Below are 14628 nucleotides of genomic sequence, written 5' to 3'. Positions count from 1 at the left end.
GATAGATGATTTTTCGTTTCACAATCAATTTTGGTTTTGGTTACTGGCGGCATATTTATTTGGACTTAATCTCTCAATTCAAAGTAATCAACCTTAGGCATTCAAAATAACTTTTGAAAATTCTAGTTACACACAACATGAAAAACGTTATTACCCTAAAAGTTCGAATTCTAGGGAGTAATCCATTTTTGACACGAGAGTATACTCCGTACGGTGATAGATTGTAGGTTTTTAAATTCTAGTTCCAAAACATAAAGCAGTCAAAAATTCTAAACTCTCCATCTCAATTGTTTCACGTTATGGAGAAAACCGTTGTATACCTGCAGATTAATTCCCGCCACACTACTCTCTGGGTCTGTCTTCTGTCAAAAAACGTACGGTAATTGTTCACTTTAACTACTTCTGGAATTTTCTAGCTAGATAGCCTCAGGGTGTCCTCCTAGATCGTGTCCCACCATTCAAACCTTGTGCAAATGCCTTTTTTTTTCTCTCTTGTTGTGTTTCAAGGTCGCGCCAAGTCTTAGTATAACTAAAGGGTAAGGAAAATTTTCATTTGCACAAGGTTTGAGTGGTGGGAAACGATGTAGGTGGACGTTCTGAGGCTGTCTAGCCAGAAAAAACGGGAAAATTCCAGAAGTAGTTAAAGTGAACAATTACCAAAAATAAAATGACATATATTTTTTGAGCTACATTTTTTTTTAATCGCTTTTAGTCTTCTACGTTGTCAAACAACCTCGTAAGTAAAATTTCGGCACATTTTAAAAATACATTCTGTATATCATACATGGAGGTAGTATTAATTAAGTTAATACTATCTCCATGATATCATATTTTATCAAACGTACACCAATGCAGTTTCCTTGTTTTAAAGCATATTTCCTATAACCTTACTTCGCATTGGCGTACATTTTATAAAACATGATATACAAGGGTGTATTTTTAAAATGTACGATATCTGCACAACTTTCAAAATCACCCTGTATACTTCAAGTAGTAACATTTTTTGTCCTGAAATTATGCTGTAATTACTAATTAGTGTATTCTAGTGCATTTTGTAGTGTTGGGTTACAAGCCTACAATTTAAAATCTCCCAATCTCTCTCTGGACGAAGCACAGAATAGAATCAATTGATTCTATTCTGTGGACGAAGTATACAATATTACAATCACAAGGCAAAGCACATATCACATAAAAAAAAGATATCTTTTCCATCATAGATAATTTTCTTAATTAATTTTATAGAATTGTTTGTGTTTGTTGTGACTTGTGACACTCCCCAGGTACATTTGGTTCTGTATTTATTTATGATGTGCAGCACATGTGCGATGTGTAGCCTAAAGGCGGGTACAGATCAAGCGCGTCGATCCGCGCCGTGCCGTGCAAAACGTTCGCGAGCGTTGCAGGCGCGGTCAGGTCAGTTTGAACGGGTTACCGAGCATAAACGCGCAACAACGCGCACGAACAAGCATTCGCAAACATTATCCGCCTGATGTCGGTACATACAGAACACCTTCGGTACATCAAAGAAATTTGGTTGTTCGTGTGCGCTCGATTTGGACGGATTTTTTATGTTTGTCGGTGAATTCGTCAAGAGCGAACGCAAACAGCTGTCTAGATATCTCCAATTTAGTTAAAATGGAACACAGCCAAACATCCGCGCATTTGGTCAGTCTGGATTCTGGACAGTTCTTCAAACATAAAGTTGACTCAAGTTGCAAAAAACCAATTTGGATTTGCAACAACAATTTTATGGCATTAGTCGTTTGAAATTACTTTAAAACTGTACTTATATGGGAAATATTCAATCCAAACTATGATTTTCAGGTCCCTTTGTGGCTTTATTTGGTTCAAAAATATTGAAAAAATGCTGTTACAAATGACAAGTGGTTTTTTGCAACTCGAGTCGACTATACACGAATTTTGTTAGCAAACGTTTTGCACGGCACAGCGCGCTTGATCTTTACCCGCCTTAATATGTGCAGTAGCAGAGGCACTAGGCAGTAGTGACTCTAGTGACTTTGTAGTTGTTAATTGAAAAGCGTACATTTTATGTTATTTGTGCCATTGGGTAAATTCTTAACCTCACCTCTGACCTCACCTGTCACCTATATTGCTAAATGTAAATGTTTGAGAGTGAATATAAAAAAAATCAAAAGTAAGGTTAAGAATTTTTGTTGGTTGCTATAAATAAATTTATATTTAAGCTGTTTAGGTAACTACAGTAAATTTTTTCCACATAGAAATGGAGAAAGAAAAAACTGTAACTCTATACATACCTTCCGGGATGAAAATGGGCCTTGTAACAGAACCATTAAGGGCTCAGAAAAAACAAAAATCAAGTATATCATCGAATAATAGGAAGGTTGGCACAAAAGAAAATAATTTTACAGAAACTAAATTTTCACCAGAAAATTACAAAATAAACAAACCCAAAAATGCTCAGGATAAGAATTATAACACACCACAAATTAGCAAGCACTCTGATGTCCAAAATAATATGGGAAATAAAATAACACCCCCAAAAACGATTTGTAGAAACAGAAGCTTAAAACTTGAGCAGTATAACTTTAAAATAAATGAGAATATAATATATGATGTAGATATAAATAGTATGAAAGTTAATCTAGAGGATGTCAAAGATGCTACTTTACTTAGTGGGAATAATGTTCTTTATAATAAAAAAACTGAATTAGTTAAATCAAATGAATCAAGTCTGATGTCCAGAAGTCATACATTTAAAAGTGATGATAAAACAGAAGATAGAAGGAAAAACACTACTGATATGTTACAAGAAACTAAAACATGTGAAAACATATTTCTGAAAAGTAGATTGTGTGAACAGTTAAGAAAATCTAAAGGAAATTGTACGGCTGTTAACAACAATAATGATCAGACAATTGAAAGCTGTGTTAAAAATATAAAAAAAGATACACAAGAGCTTCAGCAGCAAAAAAGTAGAAAGTTAGAATGTAATTGTACTAAATGTGATAAATTTGTAGATTGCTCAGCTTGGTGTTGTAATAATGTTGAATTTGGTGACAACAGTAGTTTTAAGAAAGTATTAGCTCTGTTAAAATCAGATACAAATAGAAAGGAAATGCCCATAAAATCAATTACCAATGACAAAATGGTTTTGCATGGGTACGGATAATTAAAACTTTTAGGGCAGGTTTCACTAACACCAGTTAAAGTTAACTGTAGGTTACAATATAAGAAAAACATTGTTATAACAATAGGTAACTAAAGTAACGAAGCATTTTAACCTACAGTTAACTTTAACTGGTGTTGGTGAAACTAGCCCTTAGTTCATTTTTTATACCTCTTATTTTTAGGGCCGTCATATCAAAGCCTGTGTCTTCTTTAGAAAACACCAGCTTCGATGAATATATTCAAGGCGCCTTGAAATCACATAATTGTGCAATTGCTACCAACATGCAGTCATATGTGTGGCCAGCTGTTCAAAGAGGTTTAAATGTCTTCATGGTGGGTGCCCCCCAAACTGGTAAAACTTTGGCATATTTACCATCATTTTGTACCTCTGCCCTTGAAAAAAGTGGAAGATATTTGGAACTGTCTGATTATGAAGGACCTCTAGTTGTTCTGTTATGTTCTGACAGCAAAAAGTGTGATGACTTGGAAGGGTTAATTAAAAGTTTAATTACAGATTGTTGGGATATAGCAACAGTTTCAGTGTTGAAAGATTCTTCAGTTCATGTAAGAAAACAAACTTCTTTACAATACATAAATAAATGTATCTAATTTCATTTTATTGACTGAAATTGATCTGGAAAAAAGTCTATACACAATACAAAATGTCATGCATTTTCCACTAACAAGTTTGATTGTTTTATTATGTTGCAGATAAATTGTGACATACTGATAAGTGTTCCTTCAATTTTGGAAGAAAGTTTAAAACTAGAAACAGTGAGATTAAAACGCTTATGTCACGTTGCTATTGAAGATGCACACGTTTTGTTAAAAACTCACAATCAAAGTATGGAAAAATTGTTTACTGTTATGAATAAGCTCCAGATTAATAGACCACATAATAAAAACATTCAGATAGTTGTAAGCTCTGAAAAATGGTCACCTGATCTTGATACGTTATTGAAGAAACTGTACACTCGTCCTCTTGTTTACATTGAAGACTTTCTGGAAGCTGCGTTGTACTCAAACATTAAATTCAAAACAAAAAAAGTGAAGTCATCACACAAACTCTTCTATTTAGAAGGTTACTTGTTAATAATATTGCAAGCAACATGTTTCCAAACCTTTTTTTTTCAGATATTCTTAAAACCAACTATAGAAATCACAGGACGATAGTTTTTTGTAAGGACAAAGAAATTCTTGATATCAGCGAATACCTTAAGATACGTGGGGTAGAGTGCATTACAATTTCCAATGACTTAATGGAAGATGAGATACATGAAAATGAGAATTTGTGGTGTTCTTTAAATACAGAAACTTATAAAGGTAAATGACAGTACAGTAATTTCCAATATTCAATCAATTTTTGTAGTCCTGTTAACGACTGATGCATTGTTTGAAAAAACGCAACACGTTTTAAACGCCAGTTGGATTGTTCACTATTCTTTTCCATCTAATTGGAGTTACTTTCAAAAACGCTTCAGGAGTTTGGCAGAAAATTTGTACACGCCATTTAATGTCGACAGTAAGACTTCCCTAGATCGATGTAGTTTCCTCATAATAGATGAAAATTCCAATGAAGAAACGTTCATAAATACGTTCACCGATGTTATAACTCGTAACTTGATAAAGTATTTTCAGTTGTGATAGTGTTGTGAATGATTTTTAATTTTTTCGATAAATAGAACTCAAAGCGAATATTAGTTGTGGCACGTTCAAATATTATGTTTTTTTTAATACTTTCTCTTTAAACCTCCTCCACTCATTTAGCTTTGGACGAAATAATTCTGTTATGTATATTATTCAGGTTTAATGTATTTCACTTATTACAATGATAATAAATCTCATAAAATGTTATAACTAAAACCTTTCAAAGGTGTTAAGACTGGTTGGTACGTTATTTTTCGGAGTATTCTTCATTTATCAATTTCCATAGATGAAAAAATTATATCACTGAAAATCTTGCGATTTTTTAATTGCACCTTTGATTTAATTATTATTCGTAAAAATATAACTTTTACAAATCCGTATTGTTTTTGTATAAACTACAGATTAACACAACATAGAAATTCACTCCACCCTCGAACATGTTTTTGCGGCGATTCGTTCGCTGCGCCTGAGAGAAGAAGGTTGCGGATTTATGGAAGCTCTCGGACGTTTTTCGGTTTCACTTTTACTTTGTTTTATATTTTCCTTATCAACGCAGGTCCAACGACCAACTCTACCATCCCACTAAAAAAGAGAATTTCTTACATACGGAATTATCACTGCTTAAAACTTACAGAAGACGTGAGAATTTCATTTCTGTAAGGGTGCCAGGCCACATCTCTTAAGCAGGCCTTATGACCGTGGACAAATTCCACAATTTTCCCAGTAAGAGAATCGTAAACTGAAACAGTACACTCTAGACTGATACAATGGTTTTCAATTTCCACTTACTTATTAAATCACCGGTCCCTGATCCAGTGTAGATGAATCTTTGACCAGTAGTCTCCGCAGGTGAAAATCTACACCTTATTAAGGTTTTTATAACAACGTGGCCTCTGTAAGTCATAATCGAAGTGTCGCCTTCCAATTTGTCCTTGCAAGTGAACACTTAAAACAGAAAAAAATATTTTAGACTGTTGTACCAATACTTTACAAAAGCGTTTGAAAACTTCGCGTTCTCACGTGTGTATATGTGACGCATATATGAAAAGTGTTGTGACTACTGTTGTCAGTATGTTAGCACGTATAAAAATTTTTGTTAAAGACACGATCCCAACTGAAGTAAAAATGAATGCTACATTTTTTCGTAGTCCATCAATTCATCGAAAATGAAGTAGTCCAGAACGAAAAAGAGTGTCAAACTAGGGAAAACATAACACAAATTTTCTTTCTCCAAAAAGTGATGGCGCCAAGTGAGACAGACCATAATGAAATAAGACCTGAAATGGTCAAGAAGAAATTATTGTTTCTCCACGACGTATGCATGTGTCGGAAGTTGTCGCAATAAAGCTTCACGCTTTTTTCAAGGTATGGTCCTTTTAGATTTTTACAATTTTTTAAATCAAAAAATTCTTTGACTGGAAAAAAAAATTAGACAAATAAGGAGTAATCACAACACTGGTAGGATTTTTGTAGAGGTTTGAATATCATTACAAACAGGAAAAAACAATTACAAAATTTTTGGACTAAATTCATAAGATTTATGGGAAAGTACGTTGAAAAGTAAAACGTTAGCATTATTTTGTTTGTTTCTGGATTGAGCTGCGAATGTTTTAAACCGTCGTCGTGTGTCCAATGAGTCTTTCTCAGTTATCATTACAACGTAAAAGTTAATTTTTACCAGGCTTAAACATTGTGCAACATGTTGCCAAACGTATCTCCTTCTGCAAATACTCGAAACTTTTTAAATTACTATTTGAAAGAAATTAACAGTTGCAGAAGTATAAAATAAAATAACTATCCTTCCAAAAGCGTAGTTTGTGCAAGAACGACACTTCGTTCTTAGTAATGTGTAATATTTAATTTTTCGGTTATTACTTCATCTGTGTAATTGAAGTTGAATTTTTCCCATTTCAAATTACTTTTGCTCGACAAAATAATATTTTGACGTACATATAGCGATACAAAAAATATCTGGCCGGTTTTTTAACAAATAGTGCTCATTAACAGTTCAATAAACAACAATTAGTTTGATGAGTGTTGTTCAAAAGATAATTTTTAATTAACAAAGCGGAATCTGCTTATAATGAAGTCGATTATCAGTGAAAAGTGCAATTCATTCTCCAACTAAACACAAATAAATAAGAGATAAAACACAATAACATAAAACTTCAAATTGTCACTGATAAAAAGGTTAAACAAAGAAAAAACCGCTTATCAGATGTTGGGATTTTCACGATGTGAATTAGATCATTACAAAGCTAATTTTACAGTAAAAGTTATCAATAATTAAAGAGTCAAAAGGTTCTTAATTCTTATCTTTCGTTCGAGAAATCTCTGCTTGCAATGTAAATTATAAATTTGTTTTTGAAATATTTACACAGAAATTGAAAAAATAGAAAAAAAGTTATAAATCACAATAAAATAAATAATAAAGTACAAATTAAATACTGAATATTTATATCTCCTTTAAAAAAATGCAAGTCATATTATCTCGTTTAATGACCATTTTCTCATTTATCATAAAAATAACAAGATAAAATTAATATAAAACAACTACATTCACTCATTTGTAGAGTGGAGATGCAGTGTTGTACCAGATATCAGATAATCACCCTTTTTAGCTTCAAAATTTCACGACTCAGCGACTCGTTAATTTTTATTTTCTGTAGTCATATATCTGACTGTGGCATATCATTGACATCGAGTTACAATGTCGTAAAAAATAACAACGATAACTGATTATTTTTTTTTTTATACAAGTAATTCTGTAATTTTGAAAAAAATATGTTCAGTACTTCTGACAAGCTTACTAAACCTTTTATTTAACCTAGTCTGCAATTGTAATGGGGCAGCCTGCACTTCTACACTATAGAGAATCCGGTGATAGAAAAAGAAAAGATCTACGTCAAAGATTCGCGTCTGACTTTTTGCACAATTGTTTTTTGAATGAAAACAATTTTGGACATTCGATATTATGGCTACGTGGTAATCAATTTTTTTTATTCTATTGTCCGTAATTTTTTTTTGCGATTTAAATAACGCATGAAAACGATTACGAAGAATTAGTCGTTTAAATTATTTTAATTCAAATATAAATTAACCGTCACCTAAAACCTCCGAGGCTATTCAGATAAGCAAACGCCACCTTTACCACTCACATTTTTTAGGCACCTGCTGCCACCTGTAATCCCACGTTTGGTCGTTCGCAGCATTCAGCGACTTTTCGGCAGCTTTATCACCGGAAAACACCCTCACGTCCCACAACTTTATGCTTTGATCCTTGCTGTTGGATATCAAGTGTCTGCCGTCTCCTCTCGAATCGATGAACGTGATCCCGTCCATGTGGCCCGCCAAAATTCCCACCGGTCTTGCTGACGACTCGTCTAGAGTCCTTCTGTCCCACACCTTGATCAAACCGTCATCTCCTCCGCTGTAGATTATGTGCGAAGAGTCATCGGCGAAGGCAACACTGTTAACGTCGTACTCGTGGGCAGGAATCTAAAAATTAGAAAGCGTTGTAGATTTGCAAGAGCGGTATAATTATTCACCCTCAGTGTCCTGTCGTGCCTTTGGAGATTGTAGATGTATAAATGACCGTCGTTGGCACCACCCAAAAATTCTTTTCCGCACGACGAAAATACGACCGAGAACACGCAAAATCTTCGGCTCGTGTTGGTGAGGCAGAGCGGTTCTTGGTGGGTGCTTTCGCTTATCGAACATAGATGTACTATGAACTAAACCGTGTACGATCACTGCTGCTCTTTGAAAAAGAAAACTTACGTGAGGATGACCAGGTCGAGTATAAGAATTGGTTTTGATCGGGGCTGACGGCAATGTCTATTATGCTCCATCCTATATCTCTTGCATTTAGAGTATTATATAGTTTGTAGGAGGCATCGTCGGATTTGTATAATCGAATTTGCCGATCTAAAATGTTACTGTTTCTTTACATATAATGTTTACTTACTAGACCCTAATATAAAAACAAGAATGTACCTTGTGAAGCAGTTATAAACGTCCTACCATCTTTAGAAAAAATACCACAGAACACTTTTCCATTATAGATATCTAAGATGGACATACTATTTGGTACAAATCTATTGTTTAATTTACATTTCTGGGCGTATGAAAAACTTCTATATGAACACATGCCCTTCTGAAATAAAATTATTTAGTGAACTTTGATTCCGCCTTTCGTTTAACGAACTTGGTAATAACGATCAACAAAAACTATGTAACTCATTTTAATCAATGAATTATTTATACTAATTTACTTACAGAGTGCAGAGACTCAAAGTCACTTTAAAACTTACTTCTCTATTCAAAATCATATCTGATATATTATTTGACATGAATTGACTTTGGTATCCTAAACCTGAAGCCATCCTGGTCGATAAGGAAAATTCACTTTTCTAAAATGGAGCAAAAATTATAGATTTGTCTTGCTCAGAAAAGTTTTGTTCAAATTTTTGAACGAAATTTTTCCTGTTTTCTAAGCAATACTAAAATTTACTGAAGTATTCTTAAAAACCCTTTCAGTAGATGAGATAAATTTTGTTCTACTAGTAAATAAGTCCAACTTATAAGTCGAAAAGAACTTAAATATTTTACTGGACAAAAGAAAAATAAAGCATTTAGTTCAAAACAAAATCTCATAATTCTAAAAAACAATTTTCTAATTACCATATTTTTTGCGTGTTTTGAATATCTTTGTTAACTTTCAAGTAAGAGATAATCACAGTGTATCATTTTACTCTTCAAATACTTACATCAAGCGTAGATGTGTTTGGCTTAAATTTAACTTTTGGTAATCTCATCCCAAAGGTGTCTCCAGCTGCTGAACTCCTTATTTCTAATTGTTCACTAGAGATAACACAATACATATATTCAAACAAATAAAATCTTCTATTTTACATTTCTTAAGAATCAGAATAATGAAAACATCTTTATAACCTCACAATATGTACTTCTTTTAAAATAAATAAGTTAAGTCTAGAGAATGACAATATGACAATGGCCTTTGACTTAACCAATTTGGTACATTTTACTAAAAGTTGCCAGAGTTAGTACAATTTGTCAAAAAACAGATTTTATGCTTGCAAGATGTCAATTTAAATAAATTGAGATTTCAGTATTTTACTACATGTTGCTGTTCGCCCTTGCCAATTAAAGTAACAATGTGAATGATGATAATTAACGTAATAATTGGTATTAAATTCTATCAATAATGACAACATTTACGATTTTTAATACCTATGTATTAGACTTTGCAAAAGAGCTGCATACTGATGTCCATTCTCGAAATCAGACTCATCTTCGCTTGCAGATCCAGACCCAGACTGCATATCACTCTCGTCCGTTCTCGAATTGTAGGAGCCCATGGAATGTAAAAGGGCAATAGATTCTTCAGTACAGGTTCAGTACCGCAATAACACTTCAAGAACAAATGATGAAATTCATCACAGTCACTATCGTCATTATTCAACAACAAACAAAACTGACTGAAGTTATAATTAACAACGAAAAAAGAAAAACTACTAAACAATACTTGTCCAGACAACTACCTTTTTATTTTGACCAGCCAAAATGAAAGACAATAACAAGTGTGAGTTTGAGATAAACTGCGCACTGCCATTTACGCAACAAATCAGAATTACAGAATTGCCAAATTTTCCTTACGAAATTTTTACCTTTCGGATTTAAACCAATGGCTTGAGAAAGTCTCACACGTAATGTAACACCCGTAAAATGTCTAAATTTTGTACGTTACACAATCTTTCTTGATAAAACTGGTTTCCTTTCTAATGTTCAGAGGACCAGATATGTCCACTAAAATAATGTCACTATAATCGTGTCAAAAATAAATTACTCCCTAAGATTTAAGCTTAGGGATATTCGTTATCGTTACTAGGTTGCTTAGGTTGGAGGCTATGTGGTTTCTGGTGACAAACAAAAGATATCGTAATCATATCAAAACTGTAAGGCAGTGAATTCCTTGTAACAGTTGCAAATGGCTAATTTATCGCTAAGTGATATATACTTATAACAAGAAAATAAACACAAAACGATTCCAATGATAATATCAAGGCCAAATTAAAAGCGATGGTTACCAACAGCATTGAAACTAGGGTATTATTAGCAGGGGTTTTGCTGCCAACCTAAATTTGAATTTCCAACGCCTACCGCGATGCCACATAGGTAGCGTTTTTAAATTCATCAACTTTTTGCGGTGAATTTCAACATTGGTGAACTGTCAATCATAAGTTTTTTTTGTGTTGAACATTTATGTTGTGCAAAAATGTGATGAATAGGGAAACGGATTTGGTGGAAAACTGATGACTGTGCTGACTGGTGCTGATGTCATGACACCCGAAGTATAAACATAACCTAAACATTTTTTCATTTTCGGCGACTATTATTATTATATGAATAAATATGTGCGACATTAGTCTTCTTGGGACCATAATATTGGTAAAACGGATAACAATGCCTTTGGAAGATTCATCAGATGATGATTTATTAACTTCCTCTGATGAAGAAATTATTTTAAACAGAAGAAAGACTCATGAAAAAATTAGAGGATACGTGAATAATGTTGCACTTTTCCAGTTTTTCCCTCGCTTTGCTTTGACATTGACAGTTTGACTTCGACAAACTATTTTGACATTTCCCCCACTATTCGTCCACCAAACAACCAACTCCCATTGCAGATGGGAAAGGTGAATTTTGGTTGAGGCCAACATGAAATTTTTGGTGAATAAAGAAACGTGTTTTCTTAAGCTCAACATAAATCTAACAGTAATATAACAACGTTTTGGTAGAAAACTGATTCCACCGATTGATCCATCGATGAATTTAAAAACGCTCTCTTATTCTGAATTATAATATAGATGTTTTTTCATTTCACAATCAACTCTCAATTCAATTCATAGTAACCAACCTTAGGCATTCAAAATTACTTTTGAAATTACACACAATCGATGCACACAACATAAAAAACGTCATTTCCCTAAAAGTTCGAATTCTAGGGAGTAATTTATTTTTGACACGATTATATGTAGTATCCTGCTAGTTCAGGGTGTAATAAACTACTACTAATGGTAACACTGTAACGATTTTGACAAGTGTCAAATGTCAAATGTGTCATTGTCAAAAATGTAATGTGGATTTCGACGTCTGAGTCCGTTATCTTACCGACAAGGTAGAAGAGTGACGTGGATTTTCAATTTTGGTTAGTTGCGATATAATTTTTTTACTTTAAAAGCGAACCGCACATTTTTTCTAATTCATAATGACCAAACAAAAAATTAATATTAAAGAACGATTATCAGATGGAGAAATTGACCTTAGTATGTCAGATTTGCAAGATGTTCCTGTTAAAGATATTGTAACGGTGTTTTAAACCTAATTATAACATAATCATTATTTTGTAATTTTCAGGCCATATTCAAGAAAGCTCCAAGTTTAGATTTATCTAACAATCATCTAAAAACACTGCCTGTAAGTACCTAATAATCACTAATAATTAATTAATAGTTTATATTACTGCCTAGAAACGTATGTTACACTTTTTTTGTTTCTAGGCAAATTTTGCAATATTAACCCATCTGACAAAACTTGATTTAAGCAAGAACCAGTTGACAGAACTGCCTGAAAACTTTGGAGACTTAGTGAAACTGAAATATCTTGATTTGTACCAAAATAATTTACAACATTTACCTCTCAGCTTTTGTAAGTTAAAGTCCTTGAAGTGGCTGGACCTTAAAGATAACCCTTTAGTACCTGCTGTTGCTAAAGTAGCAGGACTTTGCTTAGATGCTAAACAGTGCCAGACTTGCGCTAAAGATGTGGTGAGCTTTTTCACGCAAGTCCAAGAGCAGATTTCCACCGACTTAGAAAATCGAGAAAAACAAAGACAAAAACAACTTGAAGCAAATCAGCAGAAACAAATGGAGAACAAAAAGAACAAGAAAAAAGAAAAAAGCAAGCAGAAAAAAGAAAATGGTCCTGCTAAAGACCATGTACCGAAACCATCTGCCAAGAAGAATAAAAAAACTGCTTCTGTAGAAAAACTCCCAGAACAGCCGTCCTGTATATGTAAACTATTTATTTGTTTAATTGTTCTTGCTTTATCAGTCTTGTTTGTGTTAACATCAGTCAAATATAAGCACACTCATGTTGTAGAACAAACTTGTACAGATTTGTATTCTAGAGGTGTAAATTCTTTACCTCCAAATCTTCAGGTGTACCTAACATCTACTGGCAATTTTGTGAAATACGTTCATGACAAGACTGGGAACATCACATTAGAGTTAGTGAACTATGTTCAAAACACTGACAATTTTGTAAAAGCCTACGACGCATTAAGTGAATACATAAAAAATGTATTGCAAACAGTTAAAGAACAGTACAAAAAAATTGTTTCTTAAATTGTTTTATTTGTTGTGTTGAGATCTTTTGAAAATAAAAAATTAAGATGCTGATTTGGTGTAATTATTGTGCATTTTTGTATGTCACATTTTTAATTACAAATAAAATTTTTGTAATACTAGATACTGTAATCTGTTTGACCTGCAAATTAACCTGGCACTTGGTCAAGTTAAGAAGTGTTACTACGCACGATTAAGTAGAACAGAGAAAGAAAACATTACAAAAAAGAGTGAAAATTATAACATGTAAGAATTTTACTTATTATTTTTTTATTTCAACGAGCGTAACAAATTGTAAATACAGGTGTCTCAAAAATGGTGCACAATCTCTTGAACGGTTAAGATATTTGAAGAGCTGAGTTAAATTTCGCTGTGAAATGTTTTTTCCTTTGGCTAGTTTTCAAGTTATACAGAGTTTAAAGTAAGAAAATGTGGCACAACATTGGTTGGTATGCACAAATCAACTAAACCAATTCTCCTTTGAGAAAAAAAATTCAGTAGTAAGAATGTATGTCAACATAATAAGTAGGTGCCTAATTGTTGATTGTGATTATTAGGGTGAACATACCAGTTGTCGCCACATTAGTAGCACTTGGCAATTCGTAACGTACGAGTAGACAATCGTATGTTTGACGTAGATTATGTTTTAAAGTTACTTGATATCTTTCATTTCTGTTTAAAGTTTTGGTTTTCAATGAACTAAAGAGAGAAAAAGTATTCAAAATGTAAAAAAATCAAAGAAAATTATTGAACTTCTGATCCCCTCATTTCTCGCCACCAGTTCACCATTTGTGGACACTGGATTTTCCGGTTGTGGCCACCATATATTTTACACATTTCTAACGAAATAAACAAACTAACAAATATATAGTTTTTATTTTTGAACAAAACGTACTATCGGTGGACATAAAAACCTGGGACAAACGTCACAATTGTATAAAGTCAAAAATCAGAAATATACATTGGGTAAATTTGGCTTTTTACAAACAAGGTTATAAAAATTATGACATATTGTCAGAAACACCAAGTTAAAGTTCAGTTCTTTAACGTTCTCTTCATTGACAATGATTTTATATAATAACACAATTGATCTAGCATCTCTTACGTTCAAGGAGTTAATTTTAAATACTGACAATTTTTATTTTGAGTGACAATTCAAAAGTCTGATATACAATGAGCAAATTTTGGATGTCCCAGGTTTTAATGTCCATCGATAGTACATACTGAGGTTAAATTTATTCGTAAAAGAAAAAATTTCTATGTTTTCCCCAAGTAATTCTTCTGTTTCTCTGAACCATGTTTCAATCTTTTCTTGAGTCACAGTTGCTCGTGCCTTATTGATGTATTCAGCTTTCTTTTCTGATAAGTCCGGATGTCTTTTAAGAAAGGAATGGTACCATTT

General features: G+C 33.0%; 4 protein-coding genes across 10 annotated transcripts in view; 2 read left to right on the top strand and 2 right to left on the bottom strand.

Moving 5' to 3' along the window:
• The window catches only part of LOC138122113 (cytosolic non-specific dipeptidase-like), a 203971-nt gene that overhangs the window by 119918 nt on the left and 69425 nt on the right, over nucleotides 1-14628 (bottom strand). The gene's annotated exons all lie outside the window — the stretch shown is intronic.
• On the top strand, nucleotides 1169-4867 carry LOC138122106 (putative ATP-dependent RNA helicase SoYb). 5 transcript variants are annotated; one of them, XM_069036243.1, is made up of 6 exons: nucleotides 1169-1280; nucleotides 2241-3141; nucleotides 3333-3714; nucleotides 3862-4231; nucleotides 4285-4473; nucleotides 4520-4867. In XM_069036243.1, the coding sequence occupies exons 2-6, from the start codon at nucleotides 2243-2245 to the stop codon at nucleotides 4792-4794; spliced, it is 2115 nt and encodes a 704-aa protein (XP_068892344.1). In that variant the 5' UTR covers nucleotides 1169-1280; nucleotides 2241-2242; the 3' UTR covers nucleotides 4795-4867. The 5 variants fall into 5 exon arrangements, with proteins under 5 accessions (XP_068892344.1, XP_068892340.1, XP_068892343.1 ...); XM_069036239.1 differs by lacking the exon at nucleotides 1169-1280 and adding an exon at nucleotides 1940-2155; XM_069036242.1 differs by lacking the exon at nucleotides 1169-1280 and adding an exon at nucleotides 1940-2155 and having other exon boundaries at nucleotides 2213-3141.
• On the bottom strand, nucleotides 5107-10659 carry LOC138122110 (DDB1- and CUL4-associated factor 11). Of its 3 annotated transcripts, none has more exons than XM_069036250.1 (11): nucleotides 10362-10659; nucleotides 10051-10231; nucleotides 9567-9660; nucleotides 9111-9209; nucleotides 8794-8953; nucleotides 8578-8724; nucleotides 8346-8524; nucleotides 7956-8295; nucleotides 5587-5742; nucleotides 5430-5536; nucleotides 5107-5379 (listed from the first exon to the last, which is right to left on the bottom strand). In XM_069036250.1, the coding sequence occupies exons 2-11, from the start codon at nucleotides 10176-10178 to the stop codon at nucleotides 5218-5220; spliced, it is 1572 nt and encodes a 523-aa protein (XP_068892351.1). In that variant the 5' UTR covers nucleotides 10179-10231; nucleotides 10362-10659; the 3' UTR covers nucleotides 5107-5217. The 3 variants fall into 3 exon arrangements, with proteins under 3 accessions (XP_068892351.1, XP_068892352.1, XP_068892350.1); XM_069036251.1 differs by having other exon boundaries at nucleotides 10488-10659; XM_069036249.1 differs by having other exon boundaries at nucleotides 10051-10659.
• On the top strand, nucleotides 11942-13280 carry LOC138122122 (leucine-rich repeat-containing protein 59). The gene is made up of 3 exons (XM_069036268.1): nucleotides 11942-12184; nucleotides 12238-12297; nucleotides 12381-13280. Exons 1-3 carry the CDS (start codon nucleotides 12089-12091, stop codon nucleotides 13224-13226), a joined length of 1002 nt encoding a protein of 333 aa, XP_068892369.1. The 5' UTR covers nucleotides 11942-12088; the 3' UTR covers nucleotides 13227-13280.

The sequence above is a fragment of the Tenebrio molitor genome, chromosome 1 (genome assembly GCF_963966145.1).
Source record: "Tenebrio molitor chromosome 1, icTenMoli1.1, whole genome shotgun sequence".
In the NCBI taxonomy this organism is placed as follows: domain Eukaryota; kingdom Metazoa; phylum Arthropoda; class Insecta; order Coleoptera; family Tenebrionidae; genus Tenebrio; species Tenebrio molitor.
This window is presented reverse-complemented; position numbering and strand designations above follow the sequence as displayed.

Coding starts and splice junctions, on each gene's coding strand:
- LOC138122106 (XM_069036239.1), top strand. CDS start 2,050: ATGTTATTTGTGCCATTGGGTAAATTCTTAACCTCACCTCTGACCTCA. Junction 3,142..3,332: donor GACAAAATGGTTTTGCATGG/GTACGGATAATT, acceptor TCTTATTTTTAG/GGCCGTCATATCAAAGCCTG. Junction 3,715..3,861: donor TGAAAGATTCTTCAGTTCAT/GTAAGAAAACAA, acceptor ATTATGTTGCAG/ATAAATTGTGACATACTGAT.
- LOC138122110 (XM_069036249.1), bottom strand. CDS start 10,178: ATGGGCTCCTACAATTCGAGAACGGACGAGAGTGATATGCAGTCTGGG. Junction 9,661..10,050: donor TTGCAAAGTCTAATACATAG/GTATTAAAAATC, acceptor TGTTATCTCTAG/TGAACAATTAGAAATAAGGA. Junction 8,296..8,345: donor GGCACGACAGGACACTGAGG/GTGAATAATTAT, acceptor TCTAATTTTTAG/ATTCCTGCCCACGAGTACGA.
- LOC138122122 (XM_069036268.1), top strand. CDS start 12,089: ATGACCAAACAAAAAATTAATATTAAAGAACGATTATCAGATGGAGAA. Junction 12,185..12,237: donor ATGTTCCTGTTAAAGATATT/GTAACGGTGTTT, acceptor TGTAATTTTCAG/GCCATATTCAAGAAAGCTCC. Junction 12,298..12,380: donor ATCATCTAAAAACACTGCCT/GTAAGTACCTAA, acceptor TTTTGTTTCTAG/GCAAATTTTGCAATATTAAC.